This window comes from Corvus kubaryi, unplaced genomic scaffold (assembly GCF_017639235.1).
Source record: "Corvus kubaryi isolate FWS band 111438036 unplaced genomic scaffold, C.kubaryi_AGA036_p1.0 37284, whole genome shotgun sequence".
NCBI lineage: Eukaryota > Metazoa > Chordata > Aves > Passeriformes > Corvidae > Corvus > Corvus kubaryi.
In genome coordinates this window covers 8,267,383-8,293,611 of record NW_024581088.1, presented here as the reverse complement: position 1 = coordinate 8,293,611, position 26,229 = coordinate 8,267,383, and the positions used below count along the sequence as shown (strand labels likewise).

Genomic DNA, 26,229 nt, shown 5'->3' with positions numbered 1-26,229 from the left:
AGCACAACTGAAGGGAAAAACACAAAGACGAGAGTGGGAGATATTTTCAATCTATAGAAGATTTATACTTTCATACTTTTGATAGCCTTCCTAGCTTTTTCTCACTCTTTTCTCATACACTGCCAGAAGTGCTAAGTGGAACACACAGACAAACAACAGCTCTGGATAACTCACAGTGTCATCAACAGCTGCAGGAAAGGGGAAAACCAGCAAAGAGAGACCTCAAGTTCTTAAAACTTGTAGTTCTGGAGCATTAGCACTGCTGATGGGAAAATGATGTTGCAGCCCCTGCCTAAAATCCACAATGAGGGCGACCAGTGCTGAAAATCCCAAAGGCTGTCATGGTCTGGGGTAGCTGATGAGGCATCACTAACCCAAACAAAGCAGGGAAAAATGGACCGAAACGAACTGGGGCTTTCAAGGGGCAAAATGGGCAGTAAATCACAAAAGGTACAGTGTTCCTGTTACCTCAGGAATCCCCTGACACCACAGAACAGCAATTGTTTTAGTTAGAATGAGGAATGATTGAAATAGAAATGCTATTCAATCTGCTGAACACAAAACAAATCCACAGGCAAACAGGATAAAGCAGCATATTTGGTTTCACACAGCAATCCAAGACCAAGAACATGACCTGAAAAGAACCAAGTACAGCACATTCCCCAAAGGCCTATAATTTACTGTGTTAGTAAAAGACTTTGTAGGGATGACAAGCTGACGGCACCCTTTCCAAAAGACCTTCCACCAGGGATGCAGTTTGGGAAACACTCCCGCTCACGTGGCCTGTTGCAAGCTCTTGTTAGAAAGCAACTTTTGTTAGATTCAGTTTAAGAAAAACCTAGTTTGTCCCCTGTCTGTATTTACAAAACATTCCAAAGTCTCATGAGACTTCTTCCAGATGGAGCTTTGGATATGGCCTGGAAGCTCTTTGAAGAAGCCTTTGAAATCTTTATTACTGAAAGTTCCCATGCTGTGAAGTGCAGCAGTAACGAGCATAGAAATTCTTTGGGAAGCTCCTTTGGCTGTTTCCCCAGCCCTCCCTTCCTCCACCTCCTGTTTCCGTGGCCATCCAGAGGGACTTGGAGGCAGCTGAGGGGCTCCTGTTTGTCTCCAAACTCCTCCAGGTCACCCAGGACTCAGAGGGGAATATTCTGTGAAGCATTCCAAGACCCCAAAATGATTATGGATGCATCCTCTGGTTCTGCCAAGCGGATGCTATTTCCAGCTCCCATCTCTGCAGGTTCTCCTCTCCTCACTCCCAGAGCAACTCTCTGACCTGTGCTGTTCTGCTGCTCTGCACAGCTGCTGGAAGTTTTGATGCTTATTTAAAGCCTGGTCACGGTGGACAAATGGAGTATTATTTTTTTTCCCCTAACACATGGCGAAACCCTGCACTAGATTTTATCTGCTGCAGTGAGTTACTAAAAAAAACCTGGCACACACACACACAAACACAAAAAGAAACAAATAGAAAAAACAATGCACCTTTTAAAAGCTTGCATAACCAAAGCTCCTTGAGAAGTCATTTGAGCTGGCAGTGGTGAGACAGTAAAGATGCTTGATAAATCTGTTTGAAGGAGCTGCAAACGTGCTACCCAAGGAAGCTGCTATCTATAGGCTTCCCAGAGACAGCTGCCTGCTCACATCCCCAGCGATCCTGTCCTTGTGCTGACAGTTGTAAGCAACAGAAATATAATACACAAGCATTGCAAAAAGACACTGTTTGAGATACATTTATCATGCCCATGTCTGTGCAGACACTGCATTTACCAAATATTTAACCTTCTGCATTCTGCTCACTGACATTTTCTAGACCAATTTTATACAGATATGTTCCTGTAGTTAAGTCTATCTAAACTGGATGTTAAAAAATAACCAAACCAGAGGTGCACTGCTCATCAGAAAACCTCTGCCACAGCTGGATTAAGATGCTTCACCAGGGGAAACTCTTGGCTTTTACCACACTGTTCTCAACACGTGAATTAGGCTCAGACCTCTAATGCACTTTCTGCTGTGTAGCATTCCCTTCTCCAGAGGGTGAAGTGCACACGACAGTACATAAAACCACCAAAATGCGAGCAAGACAAAATAAAAAGGTCACCTTTGTCTCTTTGATGAGGTATAATGTCATGAAGGGCAGCATGTATCTAAAATATAAATGCTTGCTGCCCACAAACCACTCATAAGCATTTGTGATTTAATGACTGTCAATAAAACACCATTGACCCTGCAGGGGTGAACTGTGAAGAATCCAAACCACACAAACCAGCCTCTCCCAAGCTCCTGGCTGGATAAATTGCCTGGGTATTTTATCTTTGAAACCAAATTCTATTCTTTCACTCATCCTCACAGCATGGCAGTTCTGAGGTTACTCATATTCCAGTCTCTGGGGCTGATGGCATGGCTGCTTTAAAAATGACAGAAATCACCTCCTGTAGCACCAACAACCCCTAAAAACCGAGCATGGATCTGCCAGGAGCTGGAAGCCAAGTAACTGCAAGAAATTGAATTCCCAGAAGTGACTGTGGGATGGTTTTCTTCATTACAGCAAAGAGCTGAAGATACAAAGTTTGCTGTTGAAAATCATATCCCAGCACTTCACAGCCAGATTGTATCCATCTGTTATTAAAAGAAAGGGAAACCTGGGCTTTGAAGAAATGCAGAGAAAAATGGACCACAATCCATGAACCTTTGGTATAACACCAAGATGTTGAGGATGTACCAATATAGACTCTCCCCCATCTAAATCAGAATATTTTCTGAGGAGCAAGATTCTGAGGGATCAGGATAGTTTTCTAATAAAATTTTAATTGCTGCTATGAAATGCCCTTTACAAAATTATAAAAATATTATTATAAAATATAAAAAACCCCAGCAAGCCACTTATTTGATGGGCATTGATTGTGCAGCTTAGATCCTTAGTATTCAGCTTTGCAAATGCAAACACATAGTGAAAATAAATCTGTGTTTACCCTATCATTAATTCATCAAAAGAAAGGTAATTTATTGGTATTACCCACTCATGTGACTTTCAGGGATTTATACTGAGAGGAAAGATCCTTTTGGATTTTGTTGTTGTTTCACAAGGATTATCCTGCATGTTTACACAGCACATTCTCTGCTCAGGGTGTGAGCGTGTCCAGAGTGCTCCAAAACCCACTCAGTGCCCACTTGGCACTGCTGGGAATGGAATGGGGACAAAGCCACATCAGTGCCAGGTGCTGCTTCCCTGGAGAAGTAAATTTCTTCACTGGAAACCCAATGTCAACAGCAGTTACCTCACACTGAGTTTCCCTGCCAGACCAAGGCCTGTTTAAAAGCTCCACAGGACATTAAAAATGTCATTGATTTTTCTCTCTTTGGTGCTCAGTCAGTTTGAAAGTCAGCATAATTCAATATCTTTCTCCTGGTTCCATTAGCAAAGAAAGGATTCCATGCTTCAATCTATGCTGCCTTATTGGAAAAAGTAATTTAATTTTACATCTGAAAGTGTGCCAACATCAGCATAAAAGCGTACACTGTATACATCAGATTTAATTTATGAATTCTGCGTTTTGTCAAGCCAGAATGAGATGCTGTCTAAAATCAATGAGAGTATCCAAGCTCACTCTGAAGGTACTTATATACATTCTTATTATTTCAGATATTTTATGTCCTAGCTGGAGTTTTTGATGATTTCTCTCCTTGCTATAAAATATTAATGACACAGTCTCTAGAAAAGTTCATGTTGCAGCAAACTTGCAGAAGAGTTCAGGCACATCATTTACTTACCACTGATTCACGCCCTGATTTTTTCTCTCTGTTATAAATAAACTTTCACTGATACTTCCCTTAAGAGGAAGGAATATTCCATACAGATCTGATATGTCCAGAAATACAAGTTAAATAAGAATCCCCCAATGCAGAGCCTCTGTTTTATTAGAGATCAGATTAACACACCCAAGTCCTCTGTCAAAAAGAAAAATGCATTTTGCTGTTATAGCTAATGACTTAATTTCAAATAAATGAAATAAAACGCTCCACAGCAACACATCCCCTGCTCTCTCCTGCGGATCATCATTAAGGCAAACAAACGTAAAATGACTTTTTAAAAAAGGGTGAAGATGGTGCCTGTTCAAACACCCAGCTCTCAGTAACACCCCACAGAGGCAGGCCCCAAAGCTCTGTGCTCCTGTTGTAACATTTGTCTTCATGTAACTGAGAAAAAATAAGAGCTACAGGCCAGGATTTCCAAATGACATTTGATCACTTAACTTCTTTCAACCCACTGAACAAATATCAAATATAAGGCAAAACACACCCCGGAAGATTTATGGCCACTGAGTCAGCAGCGAATGTTCCCTCGCTGCCTTCTCACTGCTGTGCAATGCACTTCATCACACAAATGGCTTGGGTGTTTATGCCAGATGTAAGATTAGATAATTACTCATCCAAGTCCTGGATGTCAACTCTTTTTGGTGGTAAAAAATTTATTCCAAATGCTCCATTTATAATCAGTGGACTTGCAAAAGCATTCTGGTGTTCTGCAGTGATACATCTCGGGATGTAATTCCGTGCGGGAACACGCTGTGTTTGTGCTGTACCAATGGCCTGCCTGATGTCAGCCCTTCCCAGCACGGAATTTTGTGTCTGCAAAATAGGGACAATGCTATTGACCTCTGGAAAGCAATTTCAAAGCCAATGATGAAGTGCCAGATATTATTAATTAAACCTAAAGTGGGGATGGAGCAAGAGAACAGCAATTCCCGTGCACTGATTCCCAGAAAATCCTGCTGCTCTTGTGCACAACATGCAAGAGAAAGAAATTAAAGCAAACATGAATAAACAATGCAGTACCTCTAAAAATAATTTTGCAGGCAGATATGTAACTACAAGCAGATTCAAAGATTACACAGTGGGGCACATTAAAGACTTTACTGGAACCTCAAATTCACAATTACTGACATTGATGCCCACGGAACAAGATGCTAGAGGGATAAAAGAGGCTCTATGATTGGGGTGAGTGCTCCTTTAAAGGAAAAACCCTTTAGTCACTCAGAAAGATCCCATCCTAATTCCCACTGTCACTTGTCCTTTGCAGAATTGCAAAGGATAATGGCAGGTTTAGGGGTTTAGGCTTTTTCTTTAAAGGATAATCAAAATGTTTTAGCTATTCTGTTTCACATTACAGTCCCTAATGCATTCTGTTCTACTGAGCCACATAGTTATTTCAGTCATTCTTAATAAATAACAGTTGCCAGTAGTAGTTAAGCCAACAGATCTGAATTATTTATAGTGTTGAGGAAGAGAACAGCAGATAAAATACGTTAGGGCTTTGGGTTGTTCTGGCCTGAACGACACAATGGCAGCCTTTAGATGTTTTTCACCAGGCTGTAAAATATCCTGTTACCAATCCTGGTTTAAAAGATTTCCTAAAGAGGCAGCAGCTAAACGTCCAGCCATCCATCTTCAATAATCACAGTCATGAACAGCAGGTGAGAGACTCTCCCAAATACAGCACTGGCAGAAAGCTCGATTTCATTGGACAGGTTAAATGGCTACTTAGGATTAATCCTAAATTATTATAAATAAGCAGAACTTACTTATTTACATATCATTTAGCATGGATCTAAATCTTCCAGTAAATTATTTAAAATAGTGTCAAATTTAAATGTTTCTCTTCTCCCTTTGCCTATAATCCCCCTTCCATTCAGCTGGAAAAATATCACCTATATTTTACAACGGCAAATCCAACATCCCATTCCAGGCTGGAGCATGGCAATCCCAGCCCCTGTCACTCCTTTTTAAGAGGCCACATCATGAAACATTGAACACACAGAAAACAACAGGGACAGAAATTATCTTGACATTAACTTGACAAATTATGTTACACACAGATGTTGAGTTTAATGTTCTTTGTAGCTTAAAAGATGCATTCCAGTATCTGTCCCGATGGGCTGCTGGGATAATGTGCCTCTGCTGGGCAGTACCTGGGTGGAAATTTGTGGGAATATCTGACTTTTCCGCCTTGTGCTGACATCACAGGGGACTGCACCAGCGGGAAATTCACTGTACAACAGATTCACAAGGACAATTGTGCCCACAAACGCCAAGGAGAGATTTACACTCAGATGCTGCAGGGAGAAGAACTGGGGGAGTAGTTGTAGCAACATAAGCTTCAACCACACAGTTTTCCTTTTATAGCTCACCTTCCACTTTCTATATGGATCTATTTACAGCAGGAAATGCTGCAAATTGTAGCATCTCTAAGGAGTAAAAAGAATTAAAAAATAACAAAAGAAAAGAAAATCTGGAGAGGTAAAAATCCAACCAGACTTTCTCCTACCAAATACTGATGAAATGGAGGAGGAATAACACTTGGAGGCGATGTCAGGTTATTAAGGCCTCTGGAAGTGGCTCCATGACATGTCAGACTGTAGGAATGAGGCACAGCATCCCAGGGAGGGGCAGGCTCAAGTGACAGGATCTCTGTGCTTCCCTGCTCCCCCTTCCTTGGCTCAGCCTCCCTCCTCTCCCAGTTCCGAGGTTTATTGAGGATCCACACTCTGAGGTTACCAAGGTGGGTAAGATTCTGTGAGGTCCAAAGCTGAGAAATGTGGTTTTCCATGGGGCCAGGCAGGTCCTGAGCCCGTGGAACACAGAGCCTGCCTGCAGTACACAGCTAAATTTAGCTCTTTTTGCTCACAAAGGCTCTAGGAATTGATTCCCAACAAACTGGAGATCAACCCTGCAGTGCTGTGGCCTCTCTCCTGTCCTGGAAGGTACAGGGGATTATTTAAAATTTGGGAGACATGTCTTAAAATTATTCCCAGCCCCATTTAAAAACAAATCTCTGCACATTTTCCAATCACTGTTATAAGGTCAACTGAAAAAAAAAGATCTGTCACCTTTTATAGCTGTGACATTACAAATCTCACCAGATTATGGATGTTGGTTCTTTACCATGGACTTCCAACACTACACAAATTCTCCCACACAAATCCTGCCTATTCACCAAAATTTGGGACTTTGTTTATGCAGCATCATCAGTCTTGTCTTTAAGTCTTATTTGTTGCATTTGATTTTCTATGAGATTAACACCTTCAAATCACCCATTTCAGAGGTGACAACTCTGCCTCAATCCAGTGCAGCTCATGTAAGAATTACCCAACAGCTCTGCTTTCCCTCTCCCCCTCCACAAAGAAGATTGCCAACTTTTCCCCTAAGCTTATTATCAAACCTGTGATCTCTTCAGAAGAGGGACGAGCTCTAAATATAAGAAAGAATCTGTTACATAATACCCTGAGCAAGGAGGCAGCACACAACAGCCTGTAGACAACATGAGCCTGAGTCCCTCAAGAGTGGAAAAGGGAGGGAAATCTGTGACATTGCCCAGTGCCAGGCCTTGGGTCCATCCTGTGCAGAGCCAAACCCACAGAGAACATGGAATCATGTGCAAAACTTAAGGGTTTATCTCTGTGGAAGATAAACAAATGCAAACAGGTGACATTATCTGGAAGTTGATTCAGGATGTGGCAGAAATTTACTGAGATCAGAAGAAATCTTCCTCAAACACAAGGAGGACTTGTTTGAAGCTGCCTGAACCCGGATTGTAAATAATGCACTGGTGAGGACTGACTCACCCCCGTGATGAGGAGGCTCAAAGCTGCTTCCAGTGGAGCAGTGTCACAGCTCTAATCAGCAGTTAAGAGAGTTCCTCAGGAGCCACACTATCAATTACCCCGGTAATACATATTCAGGGATATGTAAGGATATGCAGGATATGCAGGGATACCAGACAGAGAGAATACAAAATCAAAACATCAATAAAAAATAAGGAAACTTTGGAGACAAATTATTATCTTCTATGTCTACAGTGCTTTGTGCATTCCCAAAGGATTTAGAATCTAAAAATAAATTATTACTTCTACCAGCACTGACATCCAAGCTACCCTGGATGAAAAGCAGCAAATTGCTAACCATGGATAGCAATATTACACAACTGTTTTGAACAAACAGCAAGAAATGAACCATGCTGGAAAGAACAGCAGGACTCTACACAGAAATTGAGGCTAAAATTTAACCAGAATAATGTGAATATTACCTTGATTTTCTACACTTGTGGTGGGATATAAATTAGAACTCTCTGCCTTGATATCTCATCCTCAGTCTCCATCATCCTTCTTTCATCATTCTTTAGCACCATACTGAGACACTGCCTTGAAGGAAAATACTCAACATCTGCAGCTGAAATACATTTTATATATATATACACACACATATATGTATTTAAATATAAGCAATCACCACAGATTCCTTGGGAAAAGGAAGAAGGAAGATTCCTAGAGCAGGTAGAACATTGAAGGTCACACAAACCCACGTAGCTAACCCAGAAATTATTAGAACTCTGGGCTAAGTAATGTTTTGAAAATAAATTCGATCAATTCTGTCTCCAAAACACACTATGGTAATGGTATTGGTAGATAAAATCTTCTAACAATGATTAAAAAAATAAAGAAACAAATGGGCCTCTGCAAGGCACAGCTCTGGATTAAGGGCAGCAGTAAATTAGAATAATAATTATATACACATAAAAGAACAAATTCAGGAGGAGGCAATCAAGGAAAGATCAAATACAAGTAGGTTTTCTTAGTTGGAGCAGAGATTTCTGTGAAAGAGTTTAGAGAAGAGCCATGAAAGTGCAAGAATTTTCATTGGTCAACAAAGCACCAAACGTAAAAAATAAAATCAGTATTCCAAATCCACACTGGAAATGACAATGAATTATTTTTGCTGGGTTTATCTGTAAAACACTGCTAATAGCACACAATTGGATCTATCACACGTACAGTCAGGCAGCACCAAGATTCCTCAAGGGCAGAGAGTTTTCAAATCAAAATACAGGTGGTGCACCCGCCTGAGTGAGCTTTTTAATGAGGCATGGAAGCGACACAAGAGACACAACTGCAACGGGTTAGATTGAAAATAATATAGCAAGATAAAACTAAAGATTAGGAACACCAGCTGAGCTCTGAGATAACACAGGAGAAGTTACTGCTAAAGCAAGATTTGAGTTATAATAACCCAGCAGTGGTAAATTGGAAGATGTAACGTGATAGGAGCCTGAGCACTGCTCCCAGTTCTGGGGCTGACAAATGACACCTCTGCCAGCAAATCATTTAATCCCTGCACATCCATCCATCTAGGAGTCAAAGAGGTTTATTGCCTTAAAACTTTGGAAGAATACCATGAAATTTAATTTATTAATACCTGAAAACTATGCTTTAATCCTTGGGCAGAAGGTGCTGGGGAATGACAAGGTATTTACAAAGTTACCACTGCCTCATAAAATATTTCTGTATTTTGTTCAGTGAATTCTCATCTGTTTCTGTCCTGTTTCAGTTCACGATTCCACAGCACTTCTTGACTTAGAGATGTTAAAAAACAATAATGGACTGATGGCAAAACGCTCACTTTTATCAAAACTTGGTGTTTTCTAATATTTAATATGGTTTCTTTGATCAGGGCTGGTTATGTCATCATCAGCCATCCCACATTTTTGCTGAAATCATTCATTTGATTTGTAGATTTTTAGAAGTACCAAAGACAGGGAGACAATCACTTCATTCCCAAATAAAGCTCAGCAAGGCTGGAGCCTGAGCACTGATTTACTTTCACCTGGCTGAGATGGCAGCAAAGGAAAATGCTCAGGAAAATAAAATAGAGACATAAGAAACCACCAAAGAAAATAAAAACTGATGCCCAGCAGAGTGGAATTGACCTCACTCTGCCACTGAGAGCCCAGACAGACCAAGCTCTCTCACCCACAGGGACAGCCTGTGGCAGGAAGGCTGAGAAATCCAATTAGGGAAACTTCCCAGGCTCCCTGTTTCCAGGGATATTGGATTCTTCTTGATATTTAGAAGAACTTGTCAAGAACAATTGCACAGTTCCTCCTGAGCCTTCAGCTCTGAGTCACCATCACATTAGGGAAAGGTGAGCTTCATTTAGACAGCACAGAAGGGTAAATTACCTGGTTTTTTTAAGGTCTCATGTAGCCTTTAAGGGACCACGTTATTTATGTATTTATTTATGGTTGTATTTCTCACATCTTCCCTTTTTTAAAAGAACTATGAGAATGTCATTAATCTTCACAGGGATCAATCATATTCCTGGGCATGAGGGAAAGAGGTTTCCATGTTTGATGGAGAACTTTGTATCTCTGGTACTTTCCTGCAGAAATGGCTTAAAGGAAGAAAGGGATATTCCTTTAGGATTCTTCCTCCTGCAAAACGTATTGCCCCAATCTTCCTAGCAAGGAAATTGGAAAAGCTGAAAAGAAATAATTAGCATTTATAGCCATTTCTTAAACACAGATCTAATCTTGTAAGAAAGAAAATGTCCATTTTGATAGCAAGTTTCATTTAGGCTAAAAAAGGAATATATGTGGCCCTTCAAGTACATGTGTTCAGTTTAATGTGATCTCGGTCGAAAACAAAAGTGAATATTACTGGTTTTAACACCTCACTGATCAAAGCTCTTCTCTGATGCAGGGAACAAGAAAAATTAGCAGAGAAAAGAACAGAGGACATGAAAAATTTGCAGGGAAAAGAACAATAAAGTACAATAAGACACATCTGAGTAACTGCTCAGGTTCTCATATCTGCAAAACCTCACCAAGAGAGAAAGAAAGAAATAGAAAGAAAGGAAAAAATTAATGGAATGATTGAGATTAATTTGCCTACTTGCTGCTACAGTAATTAAAGACCTCTTTCTTATCATGAGAATGTCTCAGGCATCCCATTCATGAGGGAGATTGACACACTGATATATTTTACTTCCAAGTTAGAATGGATTTCTCTTCCATTTCAGCCACTCTGGACTATACTGAAGGAAAATAGTGCAGAAGACTGATAAGAGCAAGAAACAGTGAATAACATTTAGTCAGGATTGCAAAGAATTCTGCATCCTGGATCTACCTTTGATAAAGGAGCAAGATGGCAACAGGAATTGGACATTTCTCCTCTCTGTCTTTTCTATGGATCTTTTCACCCTCCCACATCCCAGCCCTTGCCCACACAATTCAAATCAGCTCTGCCTTGTGTTACCCAAGGATGACAATTAACAGAGACCTCCCAACATTTTCCTTGCAAATCCTTCCAGCCAGACCTCTTCCCTCCAAAAGGGATTGTTGTGAAGTGATGGTGCAGAAAAAGGCATGGGATGTGAAATGGTCAGGAAATAGGGGAAATTAGTGGAGTAAAACCCCTGGCTGTACTCCAGGTTGTTCCAATAATCAGTCTATATCTATTTCCTTCGAAGTCTCCCTATTGGAATAAAATGCCTGTTGAAATACCACATTCTTAAAAATCAAAAGCAGCAACCAATTAAAAAAAAAAAAAAGGAAAGTAAACCCCCAGATTTCTCACTCCATGTATTTAATACGAGGTTGTTTCCTGATGAAACCCTTAGTAAGTGGGAGTAGTCAGGGAGACACTTGGATTTACATAAATTTGAGACAGAAAAATGCTGTTAGAGTAAGTCCATGGCACTGCATGGTTGGGATTGAGTCTTCCAGTAGAAATTACTCCAGGCTGCAGACAGACACAGCGCTGAGTCTCAGGCAAAAATTCATAATTAACTTCAGAGTATGTCCTTAAATTCAATCATTGCCCGCCCCTTCACAACATTAGCACAATATTTACAGGTTGTTCATACACAATATGCCAACTCTAAGTTATTATTTTACCTTGCTTTTAAGTCCATTTTATCATTGCCACACAAATTTTAAATATGACTCCATGCCATTCCTGATATGATATGATTTTTACCCTTTTAAAAGGAGCAGTACACATATCACAGCAACACTCAGCAGTTAATATAATTTAATGCAAAACTACACACAATTTTCAAAATGGATAGTGGAATTTATTTAAGAGTTCTGCTAGACTCAACTTGATATAGTGCATCATCATACAGTGGAATAGGTAATAACTTAGGATTTTTTCCTCATAATGGCCAGTAAATTCAAATTCTAATAATTCTTCTATAAGAAATTAATCTGGTAAAGACCCAGGTGAAGCATAAGACACTCACCAAAAGATACCAAGGTTCTCAGCTTGCCAAACGCAGAAGAGATTTAAAAGAATCATCCATTTGCTTTTTTGGCACAAAAATCCCAACATTCGACGAACAATTTCTAAGAGATCCAAGATGGAAATAGTAAGGAGCACACCCAGCAATACCTGGTGAAGAGTTTACCAAAGGGACAGAGAGAAAGTGGCAGAACAAGACCCAGACATGCACCACAATCCTCACAGCCAGACAACTCCTGTGCAAGGTGTGTTCTTCCAGCCACTCCCATCTTTTTTCTGGTTACAATTTCATTTCCCTTTGGGGGAACAAAAAAAAAAAAAACAAACCACATTCAGATTTGAAAAGAAACGTGTAAGATGAATGTATGAAGGCTTTGGAGGCTGCAATAAAAAACAACAGATGGCTGAAGAGTGCCTGCACGCCCCAGTTCACTCCTGGGCCCCGGTCCCGTTCCGACGCCAGTGACGCCAGCAGAGCCCCTCCAGTGACTTCCAGCCCAAGGATCACGGATTGTCCCACGTGTGCTGGAGAGGAGAGGCCTTGCACAGGCTGTGCTTCCTCACTCCTCAAGCTGCAGCCATTCCATGCATCCTACAGGATTCAAGGATAATGTCTATTTTCTGATATTTTGTTCTCCAACTAAATTACTTCAGCTGCAATAAAGATTTTAACTTTATGAATGCAAATCAGAGAGCAGTGAGAAGGACCTAAAGTTTAGAAAATGTTGCCCATGAATAAATGATGATGGCCGAGGAAAACACCAGAATTCCCATGGAACAATGAGACCGAGGAAGATTTGATATTGTTTCCTGTGCTAATGAGGAAGGGATAAACATGATTGACAAAATTAACAGGAGGGATTCAGACTGGGCACTAGGAAAACTTTCCACCTGTAACTCCCATCACCAAGACCTGGAATAGCCTTGCAAAAGGACGTTGTGGGATCTCCACTGCCAGGATTTGAGGTGAGGTCAGAAAAGGAGCTCCCAGGATGGGTTTAGATTTAGTGAGTTCTACCTTGAGGTAGAAACATGGACTCAATGACCTCCTGAGCTGCTTTTCAGCCCTATTTTCTATGGTTTTTCTATTCTATTAAAAACATGTGAAATTTCCCTTAGCTCTTTTCCTTAAAGCAAGGAGGGTAATTCAAGAGACACCGGATCTCCAGAGCATAGTCCTTAATTAATTAACCTCATAACGTAACCTGCAGTCACATTGCGCAGTGTGGTGCACTCCCCATCCAGCACCTGCCCTACATTCTGGTGTCTTCTGCCTACGGAATGTGGAGCTGGATCACAAAGAGAGTGGTGTGGCCTAACTCTGGGAAATCAATGGGAATCGAGGTGACTAATTAGGAATTGTAATCAGGCCTTTAATCCAAAGCAATAGAAAGACATGCCTTTGGAATCCGATTAGCTGCTTAATAATTCAAAACAGGCCCCCAATAATATATTGACTGCCTGGGAAAAGGCATCTTTTTCTGAGGCCCAGAGTCTCACATTTCCACTGAACTCCCAAGGGAAGAGAAGCCAACCCTCAGTCAAAGCAAAATCCACGAGGCATCTGCACTGGCTGTAACATTTTGGGGTTGTTCTCAGTCAGGGCTGCTCATTTATGGCTGTAAAATGCTACAGGACTGAAGAACCAGCTCTTCTACATCTCTTTGTAAAGAATCATTCTGTAATGATTTCAATTCTTCTAAGACTTCTCTGCCCTATTAAAAAAAATATTTTAAATCATTGTTTTAGGGTAGCATCTCCCACACAGGCAGATCTTTGGGTGCATTACAGGCAACACCCTTTGCTGATCCCCTGCTCTCATCCCAGCTGCTGAGAGCCAGAACTGAGAGACTTAATTACTGCACCTTTCAATAAGGATTTAATTTTATTTTTGCTCTTTCTGCTGCAAATGCCCATGAATCAGAGGGTCACTTTAAACACAGAATTCAATTTAATTATACTCAAAGGCATTTTTATCATTAAACAGGTCAACTTATTAAAAAAAAAATACCTTGATTATGAGTAATGGAAAGCCTGGCAGGCAATCCAGGAGAGCTTCACCCTGAAAGCTCGCACACCCATTTGTTTAGATTTGTTTACTAAGCACTGGGCAAGGTCCCACTGAATGAACATGACAGCATTAACTGCAACTGCATTCAATATTTAACTGGAAGTAGATTTTAATGCTTCTTTACTGATTTTGTTTTAAAGGGAATATTTACCAGTATTTGTAAACTGGACTATTAATTTCTAATAAAGGCATGGAATGAGAAAAGCAACACAAGGCCATTGATTGAGAATATGACACTGAACTGGATCTGGCAACATCCTTCCCAAGGTGCAGAGTGATTCCACAGAATCAGGCCCAGCCCTCAGCTAGGATTGGATCCTTTCTCAGGTAGGACACTGTTTTAATTACATGCCAGGCAGGATGTCTCTGATGGACTATCCTCATGTGAACCAGATCCAAATAGAAAAATCCATGCTGTTCATGAAAGCCTTGATGAACAACGTAGAAGAGAGTAAACATTCTGGAGAAAAACCATTCTGGATAGGAGGGAACAGAAGAAAAGGAAAGCTATTTTCATGCTTGGGTCTTTTCAAGGCAAGCATTTGCATATTTTTGCTTTATTTCGTATGCAACTCCGTGTAACATGATTTCTGTGCTATTTATAAGGCTAAGTAGTCAAGTAACTGTGTGTTTTTTATATCCCCTTCCTTTATGCACCCCATTTTCATTAACTGTTTGTTTTCTAACAGTTCAACAGGCCTAGAACTCATCTGTTTATTTAACTGTATGGTCAATACTAATTTGAAAACTGGTTGTTATTTTTAACCACTTGCTGTATGTATAAAAATGAATTAATTCTATTATTTTAAGCTAAAGGCTTTAAAAGGTAATTACACAAGGATGCAAGGCAAGAAGTAAATACAAGTTTTTACTGATTTCCAAAAGGTTCTTACCTTCATCTTTATGTCCTCATGACACAGAAAGGGAATCAAACTGCAGAGATAAAAAGCTATTACCTGAGAGGAGCCTGATTGCAAAGCCAGTTCTTCTCTGGACTCAGAGGCATACGGAACACTTTCCTAACTCACCCAGGATTACTTTATGACCCTGATCATAGATAACCACAAACACACAGATATCTCAAATGGAAGAACTAGAAGCAATTTCTGTTCTTGGAAGAGTCTTTTGCTGATTCATGAAGGTATCCAGACACAAGAGTAGGAGCTCTCACAATCCACAAAGACAACGTGGTATTACCACAACCCTAGATTCTCATACTTCATTTTCAGCTTCCTTTTCTACATAAAATCAAACATTGCACAGCTACAGCACCACAGAACTGTCAGAAAACCAGGACCACATGGATATTTGCCATAAATTGGTTCTTATGGCAGATGATCTCAGAGGTTCATGAGGTTTGGTTTCATCAGGAGAACTGATGCGTTATCTTCCTCTACAGACGTTTATTTAAAAAGGGATATATCCAGTTCTTCTCACATCAGTTGCTGGTGTTCCTTTCTCTCCCATGGCCTCGTCTCTCTCCTCTCCCGGCTTTGTAATATGCCCTCAGCTGAGATTGTTACTCTCCTGTCCAGACTGGAAAGAGCAGCAGATTTCCTGGTAATGGATTCATCTGCTGCTCTCTGATGATCTATTTTTGCTCAGATGATTCAATTTAATGTTCCTACAGTGTACAAGGCTGACCTAAGCTCTCTCAGGTGATGACCTAAGGAGTACCATTACCTTCATTAGTCATAAAAAATTTCCAAGATTAAGTCTCTTAAGGAAACAAATCCGAATGAAAAAAAGAACAAGCAGTGTAAATACACAAACTTGCTGCTGCAATGTGACACTGAAGAGGCACTAAAATGTGCTTAATAGTCTCCAGTTAGGTCTCAAACATTCATTTTCCAGGTATTAGGTAGTTGATAATTGTTTGTTTGGACACAAGAGCAAAGACCTTTCAAATGGCACAGCACCTGGATATTTAATTGGAATTCTCTGTAGGAGTTTGCCATATTTTTTTTGTTACCATTCTCACAAATTCCTGAGGTAGCTCTGTAAATAAGGTCACCACAAAGAAATTGGGCTGTGTATGAGCATAACAGAGCAGCACTTGGTTCTTGTGCTGCCTCCTCGCCCTCTTTACTTCTGCATGTGCCCCTTGCAGCCCTTCTGCAGCTCTGTCCGTGAGTTTGGCAGGTGGCAGTGACAAGAATCCCAATGATGTCATCTTTGTCACTCAGCACTTCTGAGGACACCATCCCTGTCACCTCCACAATAATGAGGAGCACACCAAGTGCAACAGCACTTTCCAAATGCTGAACAGGGTAAAGGAGCAATAAAGGCAAAGCAGGAGCAAGGGATGGTGGTGATGGAAAGCCCTAGTCCCCCCTAGAAGTCCAGGAATACACAGATATGTGTTGGAAGATCCGGGATCTGGGCTGTCTTTTCTTGCATTCCATTGGAATTGCAAGTGGTGGCTACTGAGCCCTGCAGAAAATGCTTCATGACCCGAGGAAGTTACAATTTCAATATTGAAATTGTCAGTCAAAAGGAGAGGAAAGAAGGGCAAGAGAAGTGAAGCACTAAAGGCATGAAAAGAATAATGATTTGCCTCCCAGGTTAGTTCCACTCTTTGGGATGTTGATTTCTATTCAAATATTGTTTAGATTGTTATTATGAAATTAGGACAGGTAACAAGAGCAACTTCCAAACACAGAGGTCTAAACCACAACCAAACTGTGCTACAAATTAGCAGCACTCAGAATGATAAGATTTCTAATGAAATATTAGTCTTGCTGCCACATATGTCAATCCCTAAACTTAGGGAAAGGAACACCCAGAATATAAATTGGACTCAAGGCAAAAGCAGCTGCAAAGCAAAAAATGAGCTGATTTGACACTTGCTAAAAAAAGTCCATTAATCAGAGGAGAAATATTTATGCTTTCAAGTCAGAATACCAGACTCGAAAAGCCAAATATCTGCATAAATCCCTCATTGTATTTCCAGACTTTCAGCCACAACACAACTATTTCTGTGAAAAACGTGATTACACAATTTTGTGTGTGCGTGTTAACAATTAGTGAGAGTAGAATTAACAGATGTCCCACATCAAGACATCTAAAAAATGCCACACAGGTAACATGAAGTATATTTCAAGCTGATACTGGACCACTTATTAAAAACAGATCATGTTTCATGTAATCTAAAAGTGGTAGATATAACCTGCAAGTTGGAATTCATTTTATATTGCGGAATTTCTTCCTATTAAATCAGAGTGGTTCTTTAAAAAGCAAATTATTTGTGATGGGTATTTTTAATGGGAATTTTGAAAAAATAGCCAATACCTAATCTTAAAGTTCTCCTGAATTTCTGTTGCTATAACAACGCATGAAAACCTTTTTCCTGTTGAGGACATCTGTAGCTATTTTTACAGGCAACAGCTGGATTTGTCTGTCTGAATTTCACTTAGTGGAAGAAAAAGTGTTTTATTTGCTGCCTTTGAACAAGCTTTTAATATAATGACAAATATCAGAGCCCAGCAGGCTCAGTAGCTGAATAATCTGGTATAAAACATGGATTACATGGCAAAACTGTAAATCAAGCAACAATTCGATAAAAAGCAGTGAGTGTCTCACACTCCCCCATGCACAGACACCTCCTCCTCCCACATTTAGCACTGGAACAACAAGGGCACAACAAGTCTTTAAAAATGAGATCTTTGATCTCAGGAGATGCCACCTTTGTACTTGAAATTTGTCTAAAATTTACCAATACAGAAGACCAAGAGTCTGACTTGCAATTTCCTGTAGAATGAGGTGTGTCAGGCACCTGGGAACATCCAGCATTCTGAGCTGCCCAAATCCATCGAAAATGTAACAGACAACCTTTCTCATCCTTCTCTACAAAACTTTCTCATACAATAAAAGCAGCAAATCAAGTCAGTGATGAACACACAGTTTTCTCCATAAATAACTGAGCTCTCCCAGCACCTTGCAGGATTAGGCTTTGTGTAATCTTGCCCCCAAATTACAGATATCTGTAAGACTGGAAGGAGATTGGGGTTCAGGCAACCAGGCAACACCCAAATTGGCATTGAGAGAAGGCCATTTTAGTTGAAAACTCCACTTTATGTTGTGCAGGATGTATTTATTAATATTATTATTATTATTGCACATAATTTAGAATATAGGATCATTAGCACGAATCCCTGGAGTGAATTGTTTGAGGATTAGGGAAGAATGAGCTGTATCCTGATGCTGATTACAAAGCACTGCTCCCATGTGTGGGGAGAGCCTGCTGGAAGCTGCATCACTGCACCTCCAAGCGCAGCAGCCTCCAGTGGTGCAGAGCCTTTCAGAGTACAAGGAGTCACAAAAGGCTACGTGGATTCCTGAAAAATTCCCTCCTGCTGTTTCCAAAAAGACCTGGTACTGATTAACTGAAATCAGAAACAGAGATAGCACAGAGACTCCACTGGGATGTTGCAAATACACAATATATGCGTTACACAAAGACAGGAACTGCACCTATGCTGGGGCGCAGGGTTTAGGAGAATATTTGCTTTATTTTTCAAACAAAAGAGAGGAGGGCATGACATTTTGTGAGCAGGGTCCTGTCTCTTTTTTCTTTCTGACTTTAGCTGTAAATACATAATTACTGTAAATGCGTTCAACACCTACACGACTTCTAAACCAGCACAGAACTGTTCCTATTGCATGTGCTGATCAATAATTACCAATTTCATGCAGAGACAGGTAAATTGCCAGTGCTTCACCCCAGGACACTTCATGTTCAGACAGACGCCTACAGTTTAAAGCAACAGTTTGCAACACAAAAGGCAAAACCAGTCTCAAAATTTTTCTTAATAAGTTGCTTCCAGCTGATTGCTCACCATATCAAGATGTACGAGTTCCCACTGCAAAAGTACTGAGTATGACTTGGATGTCAAGGAGATTTACAGCCCAGTGGCAGACAATAGTTTTGTTGACACTTTCTAAGCTGAATTTATTGGAGAGCTTCCTGAAGAGAGGAGAAGCATTCGATTACCCAGTAAATATCAAAGAACATGCTTGGTGCTGCTGTTCGTCGCTTGGACAGGAATTCCAGGCTTTGAAGTGTGACCTTTTGTTCAGGCCTACTGGAGTCTGTGTTTAAATTGTGTGCTGGAGAATTGGACACAGTGCTGAGCTTAGGAGTGATTTCCATGCAGGTTTATCCACAATGCAGGAAGCAGCACAGAAAGTAGAGACTAAAAGGCCCAAGGCAGTAGTTTTTCAACAATTCTCTAACAGAACAAACCAAGCCCTAAAAAAAGATTAAGAGCAGGGATATGAAACAATTGAAATTTAATATCTGAACTCTGCCAGGCTGAGGAGCACCTGGATGCTTTGCTGTTGGTAGTAAGGGAATAAAGGAAAATAACACAGAGAATAAAACTGCCTTGGAATGCAGCCAGGACAAAGTAGAGAAATTCTGTCCCAGGATTCAGGATCCATGTGAAGGCTCACCTGAAGGGCCACTCATTAATTGATTGCTCTGTTGATCTTCAAAATATGAGGCCAACAGACCCAGCAAAGTGTAGGGATGTGACAGGATGGGCACGGAGTGGAAAGCAACTTATTTGTTAGGATATTGCAAAAAACAAGTAGTTCAAGCAACTTAAAGAACTGGAGAATGACCTTGTGTTAATCAGGTTAGCATGCCCAAGGGAGTGGGAGGGAAATCTCCTTACTTAATAAGATCAGTCTTGATTTTAGAGATAATAGGGACATAATTACAAATTGGTGAGGATGATGTGACCTCCAACCCATCTTTTAAATCCTCATCTCGAGATACTTAATGAACCTAGTGAAAGTGGAAAATGAAATGGAGTAAGGAATAGTGATCAGAGCCAAAGCCTGGTGGAGAAGTCTTCAACAACAACCACACTGAATTTTGAGGAACTGAAAGAAACATTTTAACACCACGTGAAAGAAGATCTATATTCAGCAAAACCTTTTAACACATCCTGTAAAGCAAATTACTTCAATACACTCACAGTTTAACAGTGTAGTTTGCAGCTTTAACACACAAAACGAGAGCAAAACACAGAGAAAATGAACTGTCTTTCTTTGTAGTAACCTTCACACACATCTTCTTGGATAACCTTCCCAAAATGTGGCCTTTCCTGTCTACTATTTATATTTACTGTGGCTGTTACAATGGGTTTTGGAAGTAAACTCTCAGCAATCAATCTTTAGAAACACAACAGGACTTGGGTTTTGCACAGAGGGATACAAACATCTGTAACCCTGCAGGTGCTACCATCTGCTCAGGCATTAGAATTTGTACCCACAAATACAAAACTCTTGCAGGCACTATAAATACCTTTGGTTTAATATTCTTGGTGATTTTATGAATGTTTTAAAAGTTAAAAGCTTATGCACAAATGTTAGAAAAAATACATATGTTAGAAAAGGAAGAGAGAGGTTTAGAATGGGTGTTGGGAAGGAATTCTTCCCTGTGAGGGTTTGAATTGCAGAGAGAGGATTGCTGCCAACAGTGACTGACCTTGAATTAGGCCTCAACATGATAGAAAACACTTGAATTTTCCTCATTTGCAGACCACCAGCATTCAAAACACGAGTGACAGTGATCCCCCATGTGCTGAAATTCTGAAAAGCTACCTTTAAACAAAAGGATCAAAGTAACACCACAGCATTAGTAAATCTCTTTACTACTGTTTTTCCAGATGAATTGTTTAATATCAAAACCAAAGAAAAAAATTCTAACCTAGTGACTTCAAGATGACATTGCTCTCTGTTCCCAATTACTATGTGATCCTCAAGCTGAAATCAAAAGTTGCAACATAAATTTAATGCTATTTAAGAAATCTAGGGTTTAAAGAAATTTAAAGCAGAAATAAGAACAGAGGATAGCTTGGGGGGAAAAAGAAATCAGTGGAAAGCCATGAAATTTCTCAGTGTTCCATCCTTCACGTCACAAATAATCTCTCTGGAGATATAAACACATTGGGAAAATTCAATTAATGCCTTCAAACTGACAAGAGTGGTTAAAAATAATAAAATTAAGCCTTTTTAATCAGAAAGCATTGCCAAAAGGTGCATCCAGTGAAGGCCAACACTGATTCCAAGGCCTGGCCACTCTGACTGGGAAGGATCCCACTTAATGAGCCCAGAGTGTTCCTAAACCTCCTGGGTCTGTCCTGAGCCATCCCCTCCTGTCAGAGCTCCCAGAAGTGCTGGAAGCTCTTCCCAGATCTCTCTGGCTGGAGGCTGGGTTGCTCTGATATATTTCTATGGAATAATAGAAAAAAAAAAGTGGAAAATGTGAAGATTGCGGGCATGTTCCCTGGAAAAAACATATTTGATCACAGGAAGTCAGCAGCAATCCTGACCTACAAATTCCTTACTGAAAGAAGTTCCTCCCACTGTTGGTTCCAATTTATGCTCATTTTGAGATGAATAAAAAAAAAAATAAAAGGAGAAAAGAGGGGAAACAAAACAAGTATTTTGTTGAGAAAATACTAAGGCACTATAGAAAGAGTTTTGGTGTTGTTATGGAAACCCAGAAAGCCCAGGCTAGGAAAAAGAAAAGTGAATAAAGAAGCAATTTCAACTGCAAGTATAAACATGTCCTTGCTTCCCGGAAAAAGTCCTTCCAAGGGATTTTGTTGATGCTGCGCATCCAAGCAACTGAAAACTACAAATTCTTCCCCAGAGAAACACAGATATAAAATTTGAAATCCACTGTAACAAAATAATAAACAGGACAAGGAATAAAAAAACCAGATGGAGTTATCAAAGTGTTGTTTTCACACCCACAAAGAAGTAGTTTGCTGAAAATGCAGAAAACTTCAGACATTCCGTTTTAAGTAATCAATAGAGCGGTGGGAAAGGACAGGATTCTGTATTTATCTGGAGAAAAATAGTTCTCTGCTCCTCTCCCACATTTGTATTTGCATTTCATACATTTTGAGCAGGTAGCCAAAGAAATAATTCTGTTCTCTGAACATAAATGACTTATGAAATATTGGTTGTTTTATACAAAGCTACTCTGAATATGCAGAATAGACTGCAAAAATCTCCATTATCTATTAGTCTATAGTGCTTTGCACATGAAAAGTTAATTAAAATATATTTCCTGACACAACCCTAAGTTGCATCAAAAAGAATGGTAATTAAGTGCACAGATATAACCAAGTTTGGCTTTAAAATTCTCATTCTACCATTAGGTAGAATGCTCAATGAAATGGCACAAATCAGTCCTGCTAATGGCATAATGCTCTTATGTATCTGGATAATCTGCACTGCTCAGGTATCCTGGAACTCGTCAGTTCAGGATCAGGATGGATCTTTTAGGGAAGAGCACCCAAAAGTGGCCCTTTCCCTACAGAAGGACAGAGGTGCCTGCACTGAAAACACCTTTCCACTGCTTGAGAAAGAAAAAAAATGGATTTTTCACTTGTAGCAATGATCATCTGCACATGTAAATCAACAAGAAGACAAGAGAGGGTTTCTCATCAATTCTAAATATTCAGGGGGTAGATTGTCATTGAATCCTCAGCGGTTTTAGCACCAAACATCCTGCCTGCACCTACTGAACAATTACTGCTGCTGATGGAATAATGGGCAGGAAATCAACTGCACACATCCAATAAGCACTTCTCTAAATTAGCTAATCTTTGAAAACAGTTTCTCTTCCTCACCAAAACAAAACACCAAAAAAAAATCCCCCAAGGGCAGCAGACCACAGAGTTCACATTATGGACCCAGTGACTTCTAAATTCATTCTGGAAAGAAAACCATTTTTACTGCAGCCATCCATCACTCACCCAGCTCAGGAGCTTTTTACTCCCTGCAGGGCAAAGCCTCTTCATCCTCACTTCTGTCATTTTAAACCACAGAAGGGAACAAATCACACACCTCAGACTAGGGGGTTATTCTTTCTTAGACCAAATTTTTAAGTCATTTTGTGGCTGGGAACTCTGAACTCAGGGATCTGAACTGTGCTGACAGTAATGGTACCAGTTAAGGAAAATCACTGAACTCTTCATGCACATACATTTGTACATAAATAAATAAAAACCAAGCAATATTCACAGAGGTGTTATCATTGTAGTTACAGAAAAAGACTGAACTGCACTCAATTACTGGTATTAACTTTGGTTTGTTGATTCTATGCTCTTGCACACACCTTTAGCTCCAAATTCCTGTCAAACTCCTTAATACTCTTTCAGTAAAACTCAGAAATAGAAACATGGAACTTAGCAGGATCTAATGGGTCTTTTTTTGCGGGGAAAAAGAAAAAAACAGGTGAAGGAAAATTCATATGATTTTTCAAACTGAAGCATTTTACCTCATTTTGTGAGGATACTCACAGAAAGCCACCCTGTTTTCCCATCTACTTTAGCTACACACACACAAAGCCAAGGCTTTATATATAGAAGAACACAAAAGTGCCCCAGTAAAATACAGTCACCTCTCTACTTGAACCACTGTATCTCCAGAAATACAGTTTCAAATTCTAATGTGCAACAAACATTCCCATTGAACATCCTGGTGGGCACCTTCACTGCCAGTTCGGAGCCAGGAGCAGAATAATTGCAACAAAGAACCTGGGGAAATGGTGCCAGAAAATGTATTTTCCTTTGGGTCAAATGGGAGCAGGACTTGAGAAGCACCAGGATGGTGTCCTGCTGCCCTCCTCTCCTTACTGCACTTATTTCTTTGGGGCACAGAATTAGTTACAATCTCTGCCATGAAAGATACAATGCACTGATTTATCCCTAATTAAGCATGAAGAAAGAAACAACATTTGATTGTTATTTACCTTTCGACATCTGTCGGCATCTTTCAAATACAGTGATTTGAAAGGGGAGAAGAAACCTCGCTAATTGCTCTCAGAGCTGTGTGAAGAGTTCAGGCTTTCTGTTTCTGGGTTTTTGTAGGGAAGAGCTATGTTTCAGATGTAGTGTGTGTTGCTATGGTAATTATTATTTTACTGAATGGTATACATTCAGAACTGATTTCATATTGTCAGACAGCAATTAAACAGATTAGGCTGTGTATACTCACAGTTCTGAAATATTTCCAATTTGTTTTAAATTTTAGGGCATGTGAAAAGCACTGGCCTGGGAAGTGAAATATCAATTCAAAGGGCAGCTCCAGCTGTAGAGGTTTCCTCTTACCTCCTCCTCTACTCACAGGCCAGGGTATTTAGGAGTAGAGACACGGCAGGACACTTTGGGGCCTCAATTCTCACTCTATCTCCTCATCTCCTGCTCATTCTCCTGCTGCAGACTTGAAATCTCTCTTTCCAGATGGCTGCAGCAGCAGCTCCCGTAGCCATCCAAAACTGAACATACTGGCTTCCATCTCCTGTTATCACCCTGCTCCTCAGAGGAAGTTTTCACTTGCTAGCCACTGAAAAAACCTCAATGAAGATAAATTACTTTCCTCATCCTGCAGTCCCTTTGCCACCATCAAACCTCTGAAGGCAGGCTGGCATCACTGCACCCCAATTTGATCCCCAGGACACCTGAACAACAGAACCAAAGTATGAAGTGCTCACTCTTCACAAATTCTCTGATTCCAGGTCCAACAAGTCCTTCAGGCTGACAATCATTTCCAGATATATCCAGCCCTCCCAGGTTATGGAAACACAAAAGAAGTCAAGGAAGAAAAACAGGAAGCAACATGATTTAATTTTCCTGAGAGATTCCAAGTATCTCAGAGTAAACAGAGAGACAATATTCCCCCAGGACAAAAATGATGCTAAAATTTGTGTAACCAAACCCAAGAAACCCTTTGGAATTTTATTTGCTAGGTCTTAGCTTGGCATAGGAAGAAAGTATAGCAGCCAGGATAGGAAGTTAAGAAAACTCAGGCTTGTGCTCAGCTTTAATACAGGTTTTCTTTGGTAAACCAATCAATTCCAGAATCCCATTTTTCCCCATGCTAAGAAATAACTCAAGACAAAATTTAATCCATGTGAGTAGGGATAGTCATGGAGATGAATGATGAGTTTGAAAACTCTTGGATGAGAAACACTTGAAAAATGTCCAGAATTGTCAGGAAGGAAAGGAGCTGTACAGCTTGTGAACAAAGGATAATAATCTCCAAAAAAAGAGCAAATGAAGCCTCAGTTCTGTAGGCCCATGGCTGGATATGTGCAGTAATACGGGTAAAAATAGGGTGTAGCTTTAAACTTTTTGAGGAGGACACCTGACAGAACAGCAAGAGAAATGATAAGATTATCTAATTATCCATCTATTTTCCTGGTCATTCTTTCTCTCAAGTAAATTATTTTCATAGGTTGACATATTACAGTTTGTGGGAACAGGTCAGTGAGGAGATCAGGAATGAGTCAGCAATGGAAGGCTGATGGAAACATTAATCTTGAAGAAAGCTAAAGGATGAGAGGAAAACAGAATCATCAAAGATCAGAGAGGGTATAATGGGCACAGAGGGTCTGAAAGGTGAACAGACTGATGGCTGCACAAGGGAACATCAGCCTGCAGGAAGCTGGCACAGCACAGGTCATCAACAGAGAGGAAACAAATTGACTAAAATAAGATAGGACCTTGAAAATTAGGATGAAAATAATTTGGATTCCAAAAGGATACATAATTTACCCAAAGGATGTAATGTCCTGGCAACGTGAGTGAAGCAATTGTACAGCATTTGCTATTTCTCCTGGTGATAAGGAATCAACATAATCTGGGCATTTCAGACAGTTCACAAAGGATTTGGCATCCAGTCAGGAAAGTCTTGACTTATCTTTTTGTCCCAGTTCCCAACCCTGTGAACAGTGGGGGCTTTGTGTGGCACCAGTGTATTGCCACATAGCCAGGTTGTTCACAACAGCACTCACTGCCAAAAATCACCAAAACAAGAATGACTTTTTTATGTCTTTTGGATAAAGCTGTCATTTCTGTAAAATACACATCGCTGGGTATCCCTGACATATGGTCAGAATAATTTAGGTTGTTTTCTTAAATACAACCTTCTCTTAAGGCAAATTTACTGCAAGAGCTATGGAGGGGAAAATTACACAAAATGAATCAGTTCCAAGGGAACTTACAATACATATTTAATTCTAATAGATACTGAAACTCTCTGTTTGGCTTAATTTTC

At 40.1% G+C, this 26,229-nt stretch overlaps 1 protein-coding gene across 2 annotated transcripts in view; it reads right to left on the bottom strand.

Moving 5' to 3' along the window:
• The window catches only part of PPM1E (protein phosphatase, Mg2+/Mn2+ dependent 1E), a 60,697-nt gene that overhangs the window by 15,639 nt on the left and 18,829 nt on the right, over window positions 1-26,229 (bottom strand). The window contains exon 1 of one of the 2 annotated variants that reach the window (XM_042026378.1): window positions 12,076-12,179. The exons of the other annotated variant lie outside the window; for it this stretch is intronic. Within the exon in view, the coding sequence (XP_041882312.1) occupies window positions 12,076-12,164 (89 nt within the window). The 5' untranslated portion in view covers window positions 12,165-12,179. Of the gene's footprint in view, window positions 1-12,075; window positions 12,180-26,229 lie in introns of those variants that run through there. 2 annotated transcript variants of the gene reach the window in all.